Raw genomic sequence first — 19,480 nt, forward strand, 5'->3', positions numbered from 1 at the left:
AGTAACCGTCTCCATTTCACTTGGTCCATGGCTGTTTGTCTTCAGTTCTGCACTCTGCGTAGGGTCCGCAGATCGTCCTCCACTTGGTTGACCCACCTAGCTCGCTGCGCTCCACGTCTTCTTGTACCGGTCGGATGACTCTCGAGAACCATTTTAGTCGGGTTGCTATCCGACATCCTGATGACGTGACCCGCCCATCGTAGCCTTCCGATTTTCACGGTATGGACGATGGTTGGTTCTCTTAGCAGCTGATGCAGGTTCATTCGCCTTCTCCAAGTCCCGTCTTCCATCTGCACTTCGCCGTAGATGGTACGCAACACCTTCCGTTCGAAAACTCCAAGGGCGCGTTGGTCCTCTGCACGTAGGGTCCATGTTTCGTGCCCATAGAGGACGACCGGTCTAATCAGCGTTTTGTAGATGTGACGGAGAACTTTGTTCGATCGTAGAGTTCTGTAGAGTTCAAAAGTAAGCTCGGTTTCCTGCCACAATGCGTCTCTGAATTTCTCTGCTGGTGTCGTTGTCGCCGGTCACCAGTGAGCCAAAATACACAAATTCTTCAGCCGCCTCGATTTCATCACCGTCGATAGAAATTCGGGGTGGCGGGCGCAACGATTCCTCCCTGGAGCCCTTTGCCATCATGTACTTTGTCTTCGACACATTAATGACTAATACGATTCGCCTGGCTTCACTCTTTAGTCGGATGTAGGTTTCCGCCATCGTCTCAAATTTACGAGCTATAATATCAATATCATCAGCGAAACCAAGCAGCTGGACGGACTTCGTGAAAATCGTTCCACTCGTGTTTATCCCCGCTCTCCTAATTACACTCACTAAAGCAATGTTGAACAGCAAGCACGAAAGATCATCACCTTGCCGTACCCTCTGCGAGATTCGAAGGGACTCGAGGGTGTCCCTGATACTCGAACTACGCACATCACTCGGTCCATCGTCGCCTTGATCAATAGTAACAGTCGTATCCGGGAATCCGTATTCCTGCATAATCTGCCATAGCTGTTCTCGATCGATTGTATCATAAATACGCCGATCTGAAATCGATGAACAAGTGATGTGTGGGCACGTTGTATTCGCGACATTTCTGCAACACCTGGCGGATGGCAAACATCTGGTCCGTTGTAGCGCGTTCACCCATGGATCCAGCCTGATATTGCTCCACGAACTCTCTTGCAATCGGTGATAGACGGCGGCATAAAATTTGGGAGAGTATCTTGTAGGCAGCGCTCAGTAGTGTGATCGCGCGGTAGTTCCCGCAATCCAACTTGTCGCCCTTTTTGTAGATGGGACACACGATACCTTCCATCCCCTCTTCCGGTAATACTTCCTCCTCCCAAATCTTGGTAATGACCCAGCGTAGTGCTCTCACCAGCGCTCCTCCACCGTGTTTTAGTAACTCGCTTGGTAGTTGATCTGCTCCAGCGGCTTTGTTGTTTTTCAACCGACTAATTTCCTCTTCAATCTCTTGGAGGTTAGGAGCTGGAATCTTTTGTCCGGCGCACATACTCCTAGATCTGTTACCACGCCACCTTCGGTGCTTGCAACGTCGCCATTGAGGCGCCCCTCGACCACCTCGCGCTCGCTCGTGAGAATATTCTCGTGATTATCTCGGCACATGTCGGCTTGTGGCATAAACCCTCTGCGCAAGCGGTTCAGCTTCTCGTAGAACTTTCATGTGTCCTAAGCGCGGTACAGCTCCTCCATCATCGCTTCGCGATCTCGGTCTTTCTGCTGACGCTTCTTCATCCGGAAGACTCTGAGTTCTGCCTGTTCCGCGCCTGTCTATAACGTGCCTCATTCGCTCTCGTACGACCCTGGGAACATTATGATATAATCAAACCGCCCAGTAGTGTTGTTGTATTTGGTCATGCTGTTAATAGATTGTAACAGTAAACAAACGTCAAATAAGAGTAATAACGATACGAGTGCCACGAATGGTCAATTGACCATCTGTTGGATGTTTGAACCAATCTTTAAAAACGTGATCGATTGGTAATGAGTAGAATATAACGTCTGTTTGTCTGTGACTCAATCATATACTAATGGCAATGATAACCTTACAGTAATAAGGTTCGTCAGCGTCAAATAGTCCTTCATGAATATTGTTAACTACTATAAATAGCAATCCTTGTCCTTCGAAATATATAAATGGAAAATTAATCTTTACTCCTCATTTGCACTTCTACCAACAGATTAGAAATTCCCATACCCTAAAATTTTCCCGAAATGCGGCTCCAAAATTATCTCCATGTGACGCTCGTTGAAATTGCTTCCGAGAGGCTAAAGTGGGAGTTCCATGTCGATTATATGCTTTCTCACATATTCTTTTCTTTACACACGAACATTCAGAAGTGCTGAAAGCTGATAACTTCCATACATTCACACACAGATCCACCTTACCTGCCCTACCGATCGGAACACTGGCCAATGCAATGCAAAGGATGCACCGTACAAATCAGTGAATCAAAATTCAACCATCGCGCAACAATAACGACAATGTCGCAACCTGAATTTGTTGCGACATTCTACCAAATGCGACATAGGTTTGTCCCAACTTGAAAAAAATGGGATAAATATCATGCAGCACGAGTTTAGAGATTTTTAAGCCTTGCATTGTGATTTTCGAGCGGTAACTTCGAGTCAGTAAACACTGCAACGCAGCTGAAGATGTATCATCAAAAAATTTCGATTTTCGGTTGGTAATAATTGATTATTCACGAGTTGAAAAGTACGCAACAAATTCAGCTTCCTTTTTGTCTGCAACAAAAATTTTCGGGATCATGTCATTATCTGTTACCAGTTGGGATAAAGAGTAATCGCTGCGCCTTCTTTGTTGCTTGTTTTGTGCCTCTTTTGTCTGACAATTCTCTTCACTGGTACAAATAGTGGGCCGATCAAGGTGAGAACACCCGCCACTTGTACTTATAAGCAGTGTAGTGCATACATAGAGATACAGCAGGCGGAAACTGTGCGTAGAGGAGATTTATGACACCCGAAACGAAAGGCTCTCAGAGACGAGCCTGGATGGACGGACGGACACAGAGGTCGGTGGTCAAACACTCGTCGTCATGCTAATGACATTTGCAAATATAATTTGAGCTGCTTGTTTCTGAAAAACCATGAATAAATTTGCATACATTTGTCTGAGAAGGATTTGGTGAATAAAATGTCCGAAAACTTGTGACGTTTTCTTGCTGTATTATGAAAATCGAGCGTAATAGGAAAGCATATTCAAGAATCGTTGTACATTTTGTACAAATGTTGTTGTGGTAGGAAGGAATATTCTGAAATTAGCTGCAAAGTTACTATTTTAACTGTTGTATTCCAACAAAGTTTGTCAAGTTGAATAATCAGTACAGTTATAGATTTTTATAGCTGTCCCGGCAAACTTTGTCTTGCCGTTAATGTGTTGATTTGGCAAATGCTGAGGTCATTACGGCACCGCACTCTAGATTGGATTTATTTTGATCGGGCTGAATTTCTTCCCAGTTCATAAAAAATCAGTAACATCACTATTTTCATACTTTTCTTACAGTAACATCACTATTTTCATACTTTTCTTACGAATCAAACCGTGCAAGAGTCATGCTGATCGGTTCATCCGTTTGTGTGTTTTGTTGCCTACTATGTTTTATGCAATTCAGTATCATAATTTACGTTTTATGCAACTCATTTTGGTATCATAATGGTCAATTTTTCCACACTGGATCATCATGCAACTGATATGAGTTGCATAATGAAAAAAATAGTTGTATAATGTTCATAATGCAACTCATTTGAGATGCATTATGAACATTATACAACTCAAATGAGTTGCATTATGAAAAAAACATTGCATAAAATTTTGTATGGAACTCGTTGCAAAACTCGTTTTTTCAGCACTCTTCGTATTTAATGTACGACTCGTGCTGAAAAAATCAACTTTTTGCAACTCGTTACATAAATAACTATTTAGTCATACGATTCTGTAGAGAAATGAAATGAAAAAGAATTGTGCTAATCCGATGACCTTTCTCACGGCAAATCGTGACATATAAACACCATTCCATTTTTTATATATAGATATATACAGAAGATAGATATCAACAGGTAAGAAATTCATTTGATGATTTAGATGCCCAAGCGGTATTTTTTCCCATATCTTATAATTACATGATTACATAGCTTGTTACATAGTGTCCACGATTCAATTCAATTCAATTTTGGCGAAGTGGATCTGGTGTGATGGTCAATGCACATGACTATTACGCCAAGGACCTGGGATCGAATTCCACTCTCGATATACTCACAAAATGAGAGTTCTTCCTTCTCAAAAGAAGTGAAACCGAGTGTTCCGATATAAATTAGCCGCGGGCTAAAAATCTCGTCAATGATGAATACAAAAAAGCAATTCAAATAACTAACTATCTATAAAAACACGACGATAACCAGAATACAATACTACCAAAGTCGTTATTTCCCCTAACCACAAACTCTAGTCCCAAGGAGTTTCATTGATTCGAATGTGACTCCCGCGATTAACGACACCCACTTCAGAAAGATCCCAGTAGCTAGCGGCTTATTATCAAAGCAATCGCACGATCGTGCCAATCATCAAACAAACGCGAATGTGACGGCAATCGGTATCGATGGATTACAACCCACTTCATTCCATGCGGCTTGCTACCACCAACGAATCTAGCCTACCTTGATCATTGAACGTGCCACAGCTGTAAAACAACTCAATTCGCTAGAAGCCTAGCTAGGAGGCTAGGCGGCAAATAAATAAGCCCCCGAAAAGTGGGAACTCAAAATCCTACTTCAAATATCCATTAAGCAGCGATCGGGATCGTGTTCGGTCGCAGCCTCCTCAGCCAGCGCGCCCCTCGAGTGGCTCCGACCGGGGAAGTCCCAAAAGCGGGGTGTGAAAAATTATGCTAATTTTGATCGGCTATATTGGGATTTTGACACCTACTACCACTCTTTTTACCTCCGATGACGAGGACGACGACTACAGCCAAAAACTGAAACCGACTCTAAATTAACAGAAAACGTGAAGTGCCTAAGGTCCTCCGTACGTGATCGTACAATAGGCACAGTCCGGAATTCCCGATAGTAAAAGCGTATCGTCGATCCAGGAATTTCCCGGTAAGACAGCAACGTGGGGTACAACTAGATGTACGTGCGGCGGCTTGCAGCAGCTGATCTTGCAGAAAGCCCAGTCGAAGGAGCGTCATTTGCATTTTGTTTTATTGTTTTTGGTTGGAATAAATTATCCCTCCCCGAGTGTATATACGGACGGACAAGTACTACACGTTGAGGCAGGTTAGCGATCTTAGCTCACACCTCATAAGCACCTATATAGCTAACTAACACAGGTGTGAATTTTGGAAGTTGAATTTTTAATAGGTTTTAACAATTTGCTTCCTCTCATCTGGTTTGGTCTGTTTGAAACCAATGCGACTGTATCCCTTCGGTTGATGCAGCATCCTGCTACAGTGTCATACGATTTATATTCATACGAGATTGATTACACTAGTTTACAGCATTTTTGAACTCGGTAAGCTGATGATCATTTTTAGTGTAGAATAATGCCCTGATTTCGAAAACGCGAAGGAAAAAAATTACAGTAGAGCGGAAATTTTTTCGACTTTCCATACAAGGTTGATGATTTGAAATCGATTTTTGTTCTATTTTTAAGCAACGTCGCTCACTTCACACTTCTCATTCTCCGTAATCAATGCTCCGATTGAGCTGATTTTTTTTACTCTAGCTCGCCTACTATGATATGTCAAATAAGCGTTGAGAAAGAATTTTTATATTGATTTTTTCTTATTGAAAAAAAATACATTTCTTCATATATATTTGGAAATTTGACTAAAATTTAAGGAGATCCTAAAACTCGCCAATATTTTGAATTTTATCAATCTGACGCAAAACCTGCGTTCAGATGATCGAATGCTATTGTATTCAGCTTTTAATTTATGGAAAAAGAATTGAAATTTGTTGAACAAAACGCAAGATATTTGAATTTTAGTAAATTCCATATTTGTAAAAGTTGTAAAACTCGATATTGAGCTAAAACTCAAAAACTGCTCTACTTCAAAGTTTTTGAAGCACGGTTTCGAAATCAGAACTAAATTGTACTTCAAAAATTGTGGTCGTTGACAGAAATTCACGACTTTCGTTTTATTTTGTAAACTAGTGTTATTTGGAAAACTGGAATATGAATAGTTCTTCAAATTCCAGGAACAGAATTCCGCAGTCTAAGTGATATGATAAACATAACCTTTTCCGTTCCGAGCCCAACTTGTTTACTTTTCAGCTCTGCACTAATTTATGCTGGCCTGCTTACTCGGGCACTACATACGGGGGTTGCTATGATCTACGTCTACGTTTACGTGGCTTTGTTGTTTAACATTCGGACTTTCGGACTTTGGTAGGTGGTATGATCTAATTCAAAATGTGATGTACGCGTGTGTTGGAAAGTGTGCTGATTTATGACTTGATGGCGGCACGGTGGGACGGTGGCATCCCTCCAGGAGATCCATCTGGGATTCCACAGGATTTCCATTCGGGATTTTTCCAAGAGATCCTTTTTTTTAATTCCCTTTCGAGTCTGTCACTGTGACCAGTTTTAGATCTATTGTTACACTATCCGTATCCTTAGTGTAGTGAATGTCGCATTACTCAATTGCCATGGTAGAATTGAAAACATTAATCTGTTAAATTAAAATGAAACTCAGTCTGCACAAATTTAGTGGTGTTGTGTATTTAAATTGACCCTGCAGAATAGTAATTTCAACTGCAAGCCGTCTTTCAGTGTAGAATTACCCTTGTTTACCGCTTAATTCTCCCCAGTAAGAAGTTTAATACCCGGGTTTTAACATTAGCAGTAATACCATTCCAATAATGGATTCTGTTTTCAATAATTGTAATTGTAATTTTATTAACAACGGTAGCCTGCTAGTTTACACTGTTTATCAGGTCAGCGGATTCTAGCGTGTTTCTTGCGTACTTGCACTTTCCAGTCTTCGAAGAGTTAGTACATACATGGATCCCTAACCCAATTTGATTTCCTTTGCATTGAGTTTAACCTCAGATGGTGAGGTTTTTAACTGTATGCAAAGTAAAATTGGTAAACTTAGTTTTATTCATAAACTGGAAGTCACCTTTCAAGAAGAGATCCTTCGCGGTTTCTTCACAAATTTGTTCCAGGAATTTCTTCTGGGATTGCCAGAAGCTCTTCATGAGATTCTTCTTGGACTTCATTTAGGATTCCTTCAGAAGTTGCTTTTGGGGTTTTTCCCAGGTGTTTCTTCTGAGATTCATAAAAAGATTCCGTCTGGGATATTATCAAAAGCTTTTGCCGGGATTCCTCTAGGAAGTATTCCCAGGATTCTTCCAGAGATTCTTTCCTGTATTTCTAGGAAAGAGTTCCCAATGGAATCACAGAAAAAAATCGCTGGGGAATCCACGAAAGAGTTCCAGAAGAAATTCCAGTATCGATTCCTGACAGAAATCCAGAAGAAGTTCCCGGGGGAATCTCTGAAGGAATTCCAGGAAGAATTCGGGAAGTAGTTCCTGGGAGATATCCCGCAAGGATATCTTTAAGTAATCCCAGAAGTAGTTCCTGAGAAAAATTCGGAAGCAGTTCTTGAAGGAAATCCGATGAAGATATCGGAGAAGTTATCGTCCGGGTTCTTATAGGATTCCTGAAAGAAAGGATCTTCGGAAGAATCCCTTAAGAAATCCTTGAAGGAACTGCAGCAGGAATCTTCCATAGAATTCTTGGAAGGAATACCTGACGGAGTTTTGGAAGCAGTTACTGAAGGAATCTTGGAAAAAATTCCTGGAACAATCCTCAAAAGAACTCCTAGAGGAATCCCGGGTGAAATTGCTGGAATACTTTCCGAAAGTCTTACAAAACTTCTAAAGAAACTCTAAAAGAAACATTTGGAAGAATTTCGTATGAAATCCCTGAGAGATTCCCGGAATTTATTGAGAGATACCGAAAGAAAGCTTTCAAAGTCCCAGAAGGAATCTTTGAATGAATCCTGGAAGGAGTTTCTGAAAGAATCTCAGAAAAAACTCTTTGAAAATCTCAGAAGAGATCCCACAGGAAATTTCTGAAGGATTCCCAAAAAGCATCTCAGATGGAGCTCCCTGAAGAACACAGAAGGAATTCCAAGAGGGATCCAGGAAAAAATGCTGGGGTAATCTCAAAAATAATTCCTGAAGGAATCTCAAAATTTATTTTTGGAGAGAAATTTGGGAAGGAATTTTGAAAGAATCTAGGAACTCCTGAAGTAATCTCAAAATGTGTTCCTTAAGAAATCCTAGAAAGGATCTCTGGGAGAATCCCGGGAGAACTTCCTCGAGAAATCCTAGCAAGAGTGCTTGAAGGAATATCAGACGGAAACTCTTTAACCCTTTCGTGACAAACCAGCTGTTGAACGATAACAGTTTTGCATATTTTCTTCGTTTGTTTAGTCTTTGTTTATGTGATGTAAATAGTTTCAAAAATTCAGCCATTACTTATACTTGTATGTGTGCAAACAAACTTTTGTTCACGTTGCCCGTGAGATTAACCACAACAAGTTAAACAAAAAGAACAGACAAACAGACGTAACACTATTCAAAACGACTTGGCTCATGCATTTAACGATCAATTCAAATTTCATTTGATTTGCGCGATCCTTCTACCAGAGGTGCTAGTTAGTGACGTTTGCCAGTGTATACGTTGCTGAATGATGCAAACGAAAATTACAGGCGCTTTGTTTAGTAGTGTGCGTGTTACACAAACGTCAAATCAAAATTCATCATGGCCGACAGTGTCGCGCGCGGTTCTACCAACAGGTGGCAGTGTGCTCATGAAAAAAAAACATCGGGCAACAATTTTTGATGAATTTCTTCCAAAAGTTACGTCTGTTTGTCTGTGCAAAAAGTATACAAAAAGAGTAAAATTTGAATTTTTTTATCTGTCCCATATTTTTCATTTTCGATTCACCTACCCTGATAAAATTTCCAATAATATCACCATAAACTAGCATTGAATAATGATAAATTTGTCTATTGAACAACAAATTTTATTTTGTACGTATTTTCCTGCTAGAAATGCTATATTGGAACTATAATACGTGCACAATAAAATCAATGGCACTAGAGATTTCAATAATAAAAACATCATAAAGTGAATGGTAGTTGACTTGAATTTGCTCCAGAGAATTTGGATTTTTTTATGGTTAAGATGCATAACAACCACCATTTTCTATTGTAAAAGTGGCATTTACAATACATGCTATGGTGGAAACCATAGGGTCTGTTGTTACTCTATTGGTTTAAACTTTTGAATTAATGGTAACTACCATTCATTTGAGCGTGTTGTAACAATACATTCTGTTGTATTTCTATGATCTTTTTTTATCAGGGTAGGTAGTCAGAGCTAGAATTCGAAAAACAAATAGTAGTTCTTCCAAATGAGGAACAATAATTGTTGTTTTGTTAGGAAGTCTAAGAGTTCTGGAGAGCCAAAGTTGAGCAATTTGTATGGAGATTTCATTTTTTGCGCTCCGTCTCGAAACGGTTACGAAGCTCAGAAGGAACTCCTGCAAAATCCCAATACGAACTTCTGAAGGAATCCTGAACAAACTCTTGAAGAATCTCATCAAGCACACCCTGGGAATCTCAGTAGGAAGGAACTCTTGAAACAAATTTGTGGAGAAACCGCGAAGGATTTCTTTGAAGGGATACCTCAATAGATGGAACTGCTGTGGATACCAGAAGGACTTCCTGGTTAGGTGCCACCATGCCGTCATCAAATCATAAAACACCACACTTCCCCACGCTCGCGTACTTCACATTTTGAATTAGATCAATCCACCCATGAAAAGCTGGCAAGTCGGATAGCTGACGATTTTTTGACCTTCCGTTAGATCGCTCAAGGGTTAAGTCCAAACTGTAAACAACAAGGCCACGAAACGTCTAAGACTTAGAAAAATTTATCGTAGCAACCACCGTATGCAGTGCCCTATTGCATAGGGTACTGCAAGCACCTGATCTAACCTCACTTTGCACATTTTCTGTCCTGAAATCATTTTGATATGTAAGTATCGATTATATACAACTTTACCAGTGCAACATCAATCCAATCAACATCGTGCAAATCCCCTTTCACTCCTAGCACAGACAAACAGACGTAACTCTTAGAGGAAATTCATCAAGATGTTTTGCCCGTTGTCTTTTTTATGAGCATACTGTCACCTGTTGGTATAACCGCGCGATACACTGTTGGCCATGATGGATTTCGATTTGACGTTTGCTAACACGCACACTACTACACAAATCACCTGTTATTTTCGTTTGCATCATTCAGCAACGTGTACACTGGCAAACGTCAAAGCGATCGGACACTAGCGCATCTGGTGGAACGATCGCGCAAATCAAATGAAATTTGAATTGATCGTTAAATGCATGTGCCAAGCTGTTTTGAAGAGTGTTACGTCTGTTTGTCTGTGCTCCTAGCTTTCACTGAGATTATATCGAAAAAGAGTATCGCTGGATCTCCACCATCGAGTTCGCTGTAACAAAATGACCTCCATCGCTTTCAACACAATTCTACATCCGATTGTACAATCACAGGTTGTCTGCAGTATGAAACTTGCTTACAATTTTGCGTGCAAGAAAATGTTTTATGTTAGCTAAACCGAATGAAATGAAGTGTAAACGTTCTAATACCTACGTCAAAAGTAGTTTTCAGTATTTCTTTCTAGTTTGTAGTTTCACTAATAGGGGAGACTGGGGAGAATTGATCCCTTTTTCTTAATTTACCTGAAACTTTAAGAAAAAACACAAAACTAGATCCGATTTCCGTTCAAAATGGCAGGTAAACATCTATTGCAAGTTAATACACAACAGAATGCCTTTAAATTACTGTTAAAGTTTTCAAATCTGTGTTTTTATGGAGGCATGTCTTATGATGTATTTTTCAAAAATGGGTGACACTTGATCCCCCTTTGAGCACATGGTTTATTTAAAGGGAAAATAATTCCAGAGTCTTCCTTTTCATTTTTTTTTCGAGTTTTCTTGTGTTTTCGATGAACATGGGGTGTTTGAAATTGTAGGATTTCCTTAAATTTTTAAGGATATGCCGTATTTTCAAAATGGGGAGACTTGATCCCCCTTTTCTTGGTTTGTACTAAAGTTGTAAATATCTGACACATTTTATCGTTGAATAGACTAGAATTCTAAGTAAATAGAGGCTTCCGAATAGAATTTTATTTTTCACATGTATAATGTGTGTGTAATCCTCGAGGGATCAAGTCTCCCCATGTCACTGTTGTGTATACTAAGCCGAATTAATTAAAATATGTTAACAACAGCCTTATTTGGATAAATAAGTTTGAAAGTACTTTATTTAAATTATGTGCTGTGAAATTTTGACACGATTTGGTTCAATTTTCACAAAGTTATTGAGATTTTTCGGACTCGCCTAAAAGATTTCTGAAGGACTGAAAACAAACCATCAGCCGTTAAAAAATAATGCAATGTACAATCGAAATCACTTGTAGCCAAAACATAGTCGTTTGTCCAGGAGTAGTTTTGGAAAAATTATGCTAGAAGAAAAATGTTTTTGATTCCGAAAAAATATGGGGGGAACAAGTCTCCCCAGGGATCAAGTCTCCTCAGTCTCCCCTATAATTAAATTTTAGATTATTGAAAGAGCTCTACAATGTCGAGTCTTGGTCAAGGAGAGCTAGCAAAGTTTTGCTCAATTAGGTATTGTTCGATAAATTCTGGATTTTTCAAGGATTTTCCTCTAGGATTCCTTCAGCAGCTTCAAGTCTCCTCCTAAGGAGGTTCTACCTGGGATTCCTTCAGAAATACCTTCCGATATTCGTCCAGGAATTTCTTGTCGGATTACTCCTGGATAACTTCGTTTCGTTTTTGTTTTTTTTTTCTAGAAATTCATTCTTCGATTCCTCCAGGAGTTCCTTCTATCAGGGATGGTGTTCCGCACTGAAAATGTGCACAGTGCAGCTCATTTTCATATTAAAACTGCACACTCTTGCACATACTGCCTTCTAGGTCTCTTCAAGAAGCTATTTCAGGGGTTTATTCATGATTCTTTCATAAGTTCTCTCTGGAATTCGTTCAGGAGCTCTAGGAATCTTCTAAGATTCCTAAACGTGTTCCCACTAGGATTCCCCCAAAAGCTCTAAATGTCTGGAATTTCTCCAAGAACTCCTCACGGGATTCCTTCAGAGATTTCTTCTACGATTCTTCTAGCAATTCATTCCAAGATTCCTATAGAAGTTTCAGGAACCCTCCAGAAGTTCCTTCTGAGTATCCTTTAGTTGTTTTAATGATTTTCCTTAAAATTAAGAATGTTCCTTTGTTCCTTCTGAGATTCTTCGAAAATTGTATTCTATCGAATCGGTTCTAGCAATTGCTAGACGCTAAGATAAAACAAAATTTTATTTTGGGGTGTCCTGGTAGACGTAAATTTACATGTTTTGACCTCTAAATTTATGTCTTTGTAGATGCTCGAATATGTCAGGTTCAGGACACCTAAAACTACATGATACTTTCTAGGTGTGTAGAGTTCTCATCACCAGTTAAAAAATCCTTGTACGATGCACTTTTATTGGCCGAAGTTCATCCAGGAAAGGCAGCATGGCGCAAGGAGAGCTAGTAAAGTTTTGCTCGATTATAATGATTGCATTCTTTCAGAGATTCCTTTCTGGATCTTTCAAGGAATTTCTTCTAAGGATTCCTTCAGCAGCTCTGAGGCTCCTCCATCAGGGATTCCTTCCGAGATTCTTTCACAAATTGCCTCTACGATTCCTCTAGAAGTTTCTTCTGAGATTATCATAAAAATTTTGGTCCAAGAGTTCCTTCTGGGATAACTATCCTATGATATTCTTCCAAAATTCTTTAAAAGTTCAGTATTTTTATTCAAAAATGCCCTTTGTGGTTCTTCCAAACATTTCTTATGAGATTCTAAAAGCGGTTCCAGCTATCCCGTATTCGTTCAGGAATTTTTTCTCGGATTACTCGAACAATTCGTTCCGTGTTTTTTACTAGAAATTTATTCCTTGATTCTATCACGAGTTCCTTCTAGGTCTCTTCAGGGAGCTCTTTTATGGGTTTATACTTGATTCTTTCATAAGTTCTCACTGGAATTCGTTTAGGAGCTCTAGGAATCTTCTAAGATTCCTAAACTTATTCCCACTAGGATTCCCCAAAAAGTTTAAAATATCTGGAATTTCTCCAAGAACTCCTCACGGGATTCTTTCAGAAATTTCTTCTACGATTCCTCATCTCCTCCTCTTCTTGGCGTAACGTCCTCACTGGGACAAAGCCTGCTTCTCAGCTTAGTGTTCTATGAGCACTTCCACAGTTATTATCTGAGAGCTTCCTCTGCCAATGAACATTTTGCATGTGTATATCGTGTGGCAGGCACGAAGATACTCTATGCCCAAGGAAGTCAAGGAAATTTCCTTTACGAAAAGATCCTGGACCGACCGGGAATCGAACCCGTCACCCTCAGCATGGTCATGCTGAATACCCGTGCGTTTACCGCCTCGGCTATATGGGCCCTCAATACGATTCCTCTACGATTCCTCTAGCAACCCAAGTAACAGAACTAGCTGAAATTAGCTGAATATTAGTTTCTTAAGCTAAAGTTTGCTTAAGAGGTGTTTTTTTCCACTCTTGTACAACACAAATGTTTGTTGGGAAATCATTCCAAGATTCCTGCAGAAGTTTCAGGAATCCTCTAGAAGTTCCTTCTGAGTATCCCTTAGTTGTTTTAAGAATTTTATCAGGAGTTCCTTACGGGATTCGTCAGAAAGTTCCTTTGTATATTTTAAGATTTTTCAAAAATTTTAATCTTCGCATTCTGAGATTTCTCTTGGAGCTCTTTATTTCACATTCCTTATAGTACAACTACATATTTTTTCCGGGGGTTTATCAAGAGTTACTTCTGGGATTCCTACAGAAGTTTATTCTGGAATTCTCTCAGATGTTACTGATACTCCACGAGTTAGTTACAGAATTGCTTCACAAGTTTTACTTAGAATTCATTATAGAATAATTTCAAGATTCCGGAATGGAATTCTTCCATCCGTTCTTTATAAAGTTATACAGGTTGTATAAAATTATACTTTTTCTCAAGGAATTCCTCCAATAGACAAGTTTTGAAGACATTCCAAAGGAACAGGAGTAATCTCAGATGGTAGTGGTAAGGAAATTTCTGAAGTAAATTGTAGAGGATTCTCAGAAAGAACTCCTGGAGGATCATCGGAAAGAATTTCCAGAGAAGTACTGGAAGAAATTATGTAAAAAGTTTCTGCATGAATCTCAAAAATAACTATTGATAAAATACTAGATTTTTTCAAGGAATCTCAGAAGAAACTGCTGGAGAATCCCAGAGGGATTCTGAATATATCCCTGGAAGAATAGCATAAGTAACTCCTGTGGAAATCCCAAGAACAATCATTGGTGAAATCTCACTAGGAATGAAGTTCATGGAAGAATCCCGAAAAGAATTCCTGGATGATTCCCATGATGATCTGATGCACATTGCACACAACAGTGAGATTTGAATTGTGAAAAGAAACAAACCATGTGCATTATAGTGGAATCGAGTTCAGTTCTGTGCCTTCAGGGGACGGAGATGGTGAAGTGGCTCCGTAGCTTAGAGGAAAGAAGCGCCCGTCTTGCGATTTGGGAGTCGTGGGTTTGATTCTCACCGTAGCACGTGCAAGAGCACGTGTGTTTCTTTTCGCAATTCAAATCTCAATTTGTTCATCAAACACGTGTTTCTGTTGTGTGCCAGAATGCCAAAGCAATCAAACGTTGTAATTTCCACTTGGCTTGGTAAGCCAATTGGTATTTTGAATATACAGTCATGTACGAATATGATATCAACTCACTGTCGCCCATTGTGGTAGAGGTGTTAAAAAAGGAACTATGGGAAATTCCGGCCTTTTTGTCGATCGCTTTTGCCCGGTGCTTTCTCCGTTGTCGTTTTCGTGCGGTTTCAAGGTAACTTCAGGCAGCAGTCGCAAGAAATCCTCTTCGAACGTGTTTGCCTGTGCCTACATTATCTCCAAAAGGACTCGCTCTCCAAATGTTATGTTAACTGATTTGCGTTCCACTACAGTCACCTAGTCAGCCAGTAAGTCGGGTTAAAATGATGGCATTAGCCTCCGGAATCCGGATCCGGCCGTAGGAAAACTATCAATATCTCCCGGTCTCTTGTGTGTGTCGATTAGCGGGTGAAGATTATGCTAATATTAAAACAACATCGGAGACTTTCACACCTTGGGATTTTTTTTCTGGCGAAATGCTTGTTAAGGGAATAACGATGTCCGTGAGAGGGAGTGTGGGTTTTCCTAGTTTTGAGAAGATTGCGAACGGATGTGCGTTCTTGCGAGATAATCTTATCGAGAGAGAGAGAGAGAGAGATTGCGATTTTGGGAACAGATAGGGCGAGTATTTGTGATACTCATTAGCATTATCCCGGATCAGTAGGCTGATTTTTGCCGGTTGAAGGGAACAAATTGTGACAATATAGTAGGCTCTGGATTTTGGGGACTCTTTCTAACTTGGGGCTAACATATTTGATCAGCAAATTTTCCAGGATAATAGTTAATCATCTAACAAGTTGTAAAAATTGATTTTGACTACAATATAGCGCATTCTGACTGGCTTTCGTCAACCACAAAACAAAATCTGATCAAAAACTAATTAAAACATTATGTCACAAGCTTAGGCACCCTGTCAACTCTTTTATTGAAATCTTTTCACTTTTTTCTCTTTCATCCGGCTTGTTCTGGCTGACGATCGGGAGCTTCTGTTTATGAGAGCTGCTCACACCTTCCTCAGCCAGCAATGGAAACCCTAATCCCACCCACCTTCCGAATCACGCCATCGCCATGGACCAGTCAGCGATGACAGCCGAACAAAGCATTCTGGTCCCGGTATGAAGCTGGAGGATTTCCAGCGGAATTGGGAGAAGGTGTGGCCGGGGACCGAACGAATCAAGGGGAAAATAAATAATAAAACTTTTATCCGACGCGAGGGAAACGAAACTATTCCAAGGATAGAATTAAGCCTTCGGGTTGAACGGTGGAAAAAAGAAGGTAAAAACTGTACAACCTAAATCACGTTGTAATCCGATGAAAATGGGGGCAGAGGAAAAACTTTTGTATCTTCGGTTCACTCCGGCCACGGATTCGGGCCGGCCCGTAGATTGTTTAATCGTGAACCCAAATTGATTGACGTTAATCTAATCCATCGAATCGCCCCTCGGCTGTCAGATGCACGCACCGACCGATCAGAAACTTCGAAACCGATGGAATTTCGATTCGAATTCGTTTTCACCTACGCCTTTTTTTTCCTTCTTTTTTTCTTTTCGACAGGTTCTTGGACAACATCAAACTGCCGCAATCGCAGCGGACCACAACCCACACCCACGGGTCCGGTTTCCACATCAGTGACATTCTTGGCCACAAGGATAACCGGCCGAAATTGTCCACCGCGTCGGATCACGACGAAAATACCAACGATGAAATCCACCGGCACCACCACAATCTCAGCAGCCGGGCAACCACGGACACCGACAGTAACCATGGCAACGTAACACCCGGCAACAGTGACGATGAAAGCAGCAGTCACAGTCAGCTGACGGCGGCGACGAACGGTGGCCGGCGCCATCAGGGACGATCGGGCCCTACCAGGGCTGCTACTGGTGGTGGCGATCAGCAGCTATCTTCGCCGGAAATGCTCCTTGACGGTAAAGCTAGCTTGCGGTCTGCACTGGCGGAAGATTTGCATGCCCGGTTTACCACGCTGCCTGCCTATCACCCGCATCATCCCCACCATCCGCTGTTTCCGGCGGCGGCACGACCTTGGTTGTATGAAACCTGTAATACCCTGAATGGTGAGTAGCCAACAAACATTTTGGCTGTATAAGAGTTGTATAAACAATTCTTAAGCAAACTTCAGCTTACGAAGCTGTTATAAAGCTATCTCTGTTTCTTGGCTATACAGGGTGTTAGGTTCCTGAGTGCAAACTTTTTAAAGGGTGATAGAGGATCATAAATGGAGAAAAAAATTGTTCTACGCATATGGTCAAATCTCAACTGTTACGTAGTTATTGAACTTCCATGTTTTTGATTATTATTGCCTTAACTGGCTATAACTTGAAAATGGTCAAACTTATCTCAGTTTTTTATCCTTATTCAAAAGATTATTGAATTTTCTATCAAATGGCATCTTTGAATCGATTGGTTTAGTTAAATAACTAAGTTTTCTAAAGCAAATAGCTCAAAAGTAGTTTGTTTTAATTTGTTTTTGTCAATTATCTTTGAAATAATGCGTAGTAAATTAAAATGCTTTCTTAGGCAAAGTTGTGGCCCCTGTTTCACTCTACAATTCGTTCTTTGACACCAAACTACTAGCTTTTATTGTTTTCTTGCCATTTCGATTTAAATGTGTGGCACAGTGCGCAAAAAGTGCTTACCTTGACAGTTCCAAATTTATGATCTGAAATGCGATGTTTAGAACGAATTCAGAGAAATGCGATCAAAGAACGAATTGTAGAGTGAAACAGGGGCCACAACTTTGTCTAAGAAAGCATTTTGATTTATTGCACATTTTCAAAGATAATTGACAAAAACAATTAAAACACCCTATTTTTGAGCTGTTTGCTCTAGAAAACTTAGTTACATAACTAAAACAATTGGAATGCCACGGATACATCCAAGCAAGCAAAAAGGTCCATAAAACCCAGTGCAGAAAAAGCCAGGTCCATACTGAATCTAAACAAAAGAGATCTCAGGGTAATTACTGGTCTGATGACTGGCCACTGCCCGAGTAAATATCATCTAAGTAAGATTGGAAAAATCCAATCCTCCGAGTGTCGTTTCTGTCAAACGGAACATGAAACTGCCGAGCATTTACTCTGCAACTGCGGAGTGCTGTACCATCACAGATTGGCGATATTTGGTAAAGGGTTTCTAGAGCCCTTGGAAATTTGGAGAAGTAATCCCAACAGGGTAATAAACTTTATAAAACGAGTTGTGCCTAGTTGGGGTCAGGTGTTACATCAACCATTGTCCATCACAGCTCAATTGTGACAGGATACTTGACTAGCACCAAATTAAATATGGGTCATACCACAATATTCCTAAATAATGGACGCAGTGGTTGAAAGGCTCTACAGATGAGGGAAAAAAACTAAAACAATCGATTTAAAGATGCCATTTGGTAGAAAATTCAATAATCTTTCAAATAAGGGTAAAAAAACTGCGATAAATTTGACCATTTTCAAGTTATAGCCAGTTAAGGCGATAATAATCAAAAACATAACTACGCAACGGTTGAGATTTGACCATATGCGTAGAACAATTTTTTTCACCATTTATGGTCCTCTCCTTTAAAAAGTTTGCACTGACGAACCTAACACCCTGTATAATTGATTTCGATTAGTAACTGTAGGTTGAAAACCGGAAATGTATCAGAAAAACTCGGGAAACACGTTTAATAAATATTATTTGGGGGAAATTACCTATTCTCGGCCGTTTTGTTCTCTTCGTCTTTGGGGGTTTTTTGAAACCTATTGAACTCAGAGTTGGTCTCAAATCCTTCCCAACTAAGCTGAATTATATGGCCAAGTTTTAGGCAATTGGGCTGACAAAAACCTTCCATGACGAAGTGAACAAACCTGCCGATAATACCCATTGTCACCCTGTATAAAATGGAAGTGATATTAATAATAATAGTTATTATGCAATGCGGTATCATAAATTCTATTTTATATAAATTATGTCATAAAGAACTACAGGAATTCTTCTAGGAATTCTTTTAACAATTGCTCCAGAAGTTTTTTTTAGAAATTCCTCCAAGAGTTCCTCTAGATATTCTTACAGCGAATCCTACGGAAGTTTTTCCAAACAATCATTCAAGATAATTTTCGGAAAAATTAAGAAGGATTCGAATGAGAAACACTGAGAAAGGAACTCCCGAGGTAGCTCCTAAAAAACGATCTTCTTAATGAATTCCCAACGGAACACTGAAAGATTTTTTAAAGGAGCGTTAAGAACTCTAGCGAGCGCAGCTTTTTCTTTTTTCTCACTCACTCACGTAAACAAACACGAGAAAGAGAAAAATTAAAGAGAGGGCACTTGCTCCCTCTTTATCTCGCTTTTTCTTATGTTTATCAAAGAGAATGAGCGAGAAAAAGAGAAAGCTGCGCACGCTAGTGGTCTAGAAGAGTTCTTGGAGAAAGACATAGACAAATTTCTGAAGAAACTTCAAGAGAAATTTGAGGGTACTCCTAGTGGAATCTCTAAAGTAACCTTAAAAGGAACTCTTGGAATGCGGAAGAAAATCTTAGAGAAACACTTGGAATTCCTCCCTCAACATAATTTTTAAGAAACTTCTGGTGGAATTCCTCTGGGACTTTTTGCAAAAATCC

General features: G+C 39.9%; 1 protein-coding gene across 1 annotated transcript in view; it reads left to right on the top strand.

The window, feature by feature from the left end:
- The window catches only part of LOC109622241 (homeobox protein vnd), a 52,059-nt gene that overhangs the window by 9,664 nt on the left and 22,915 nt on the right, over window positions 1-19,480 (top strand). The window contains exon 2 of the mRNA XM_029875626.2: window positions 16,422-16,942. Coding sequence (XP_029731486.2) covers window positions 16,422-16,942 — 521 coding nt within the window. The remainder of the gene's footprint in view (window positions 1-16,421; window positions 16,943-19,480) is intronic.

This window comes from Aedes albopictus, chromosome 3 (assembly GCF_035046485.1).
Source record: "Aedes albopictus strain Foshan chromosome 3, AalbF5, whole genome shotgun sequence".
In the NCBI taxonomy this organism is placed as follows: Eukaryota; Metazoa; Arthropoda; class Insecta; order Diptera; family Culicidae; genus Aedes; species Aedes albopictus.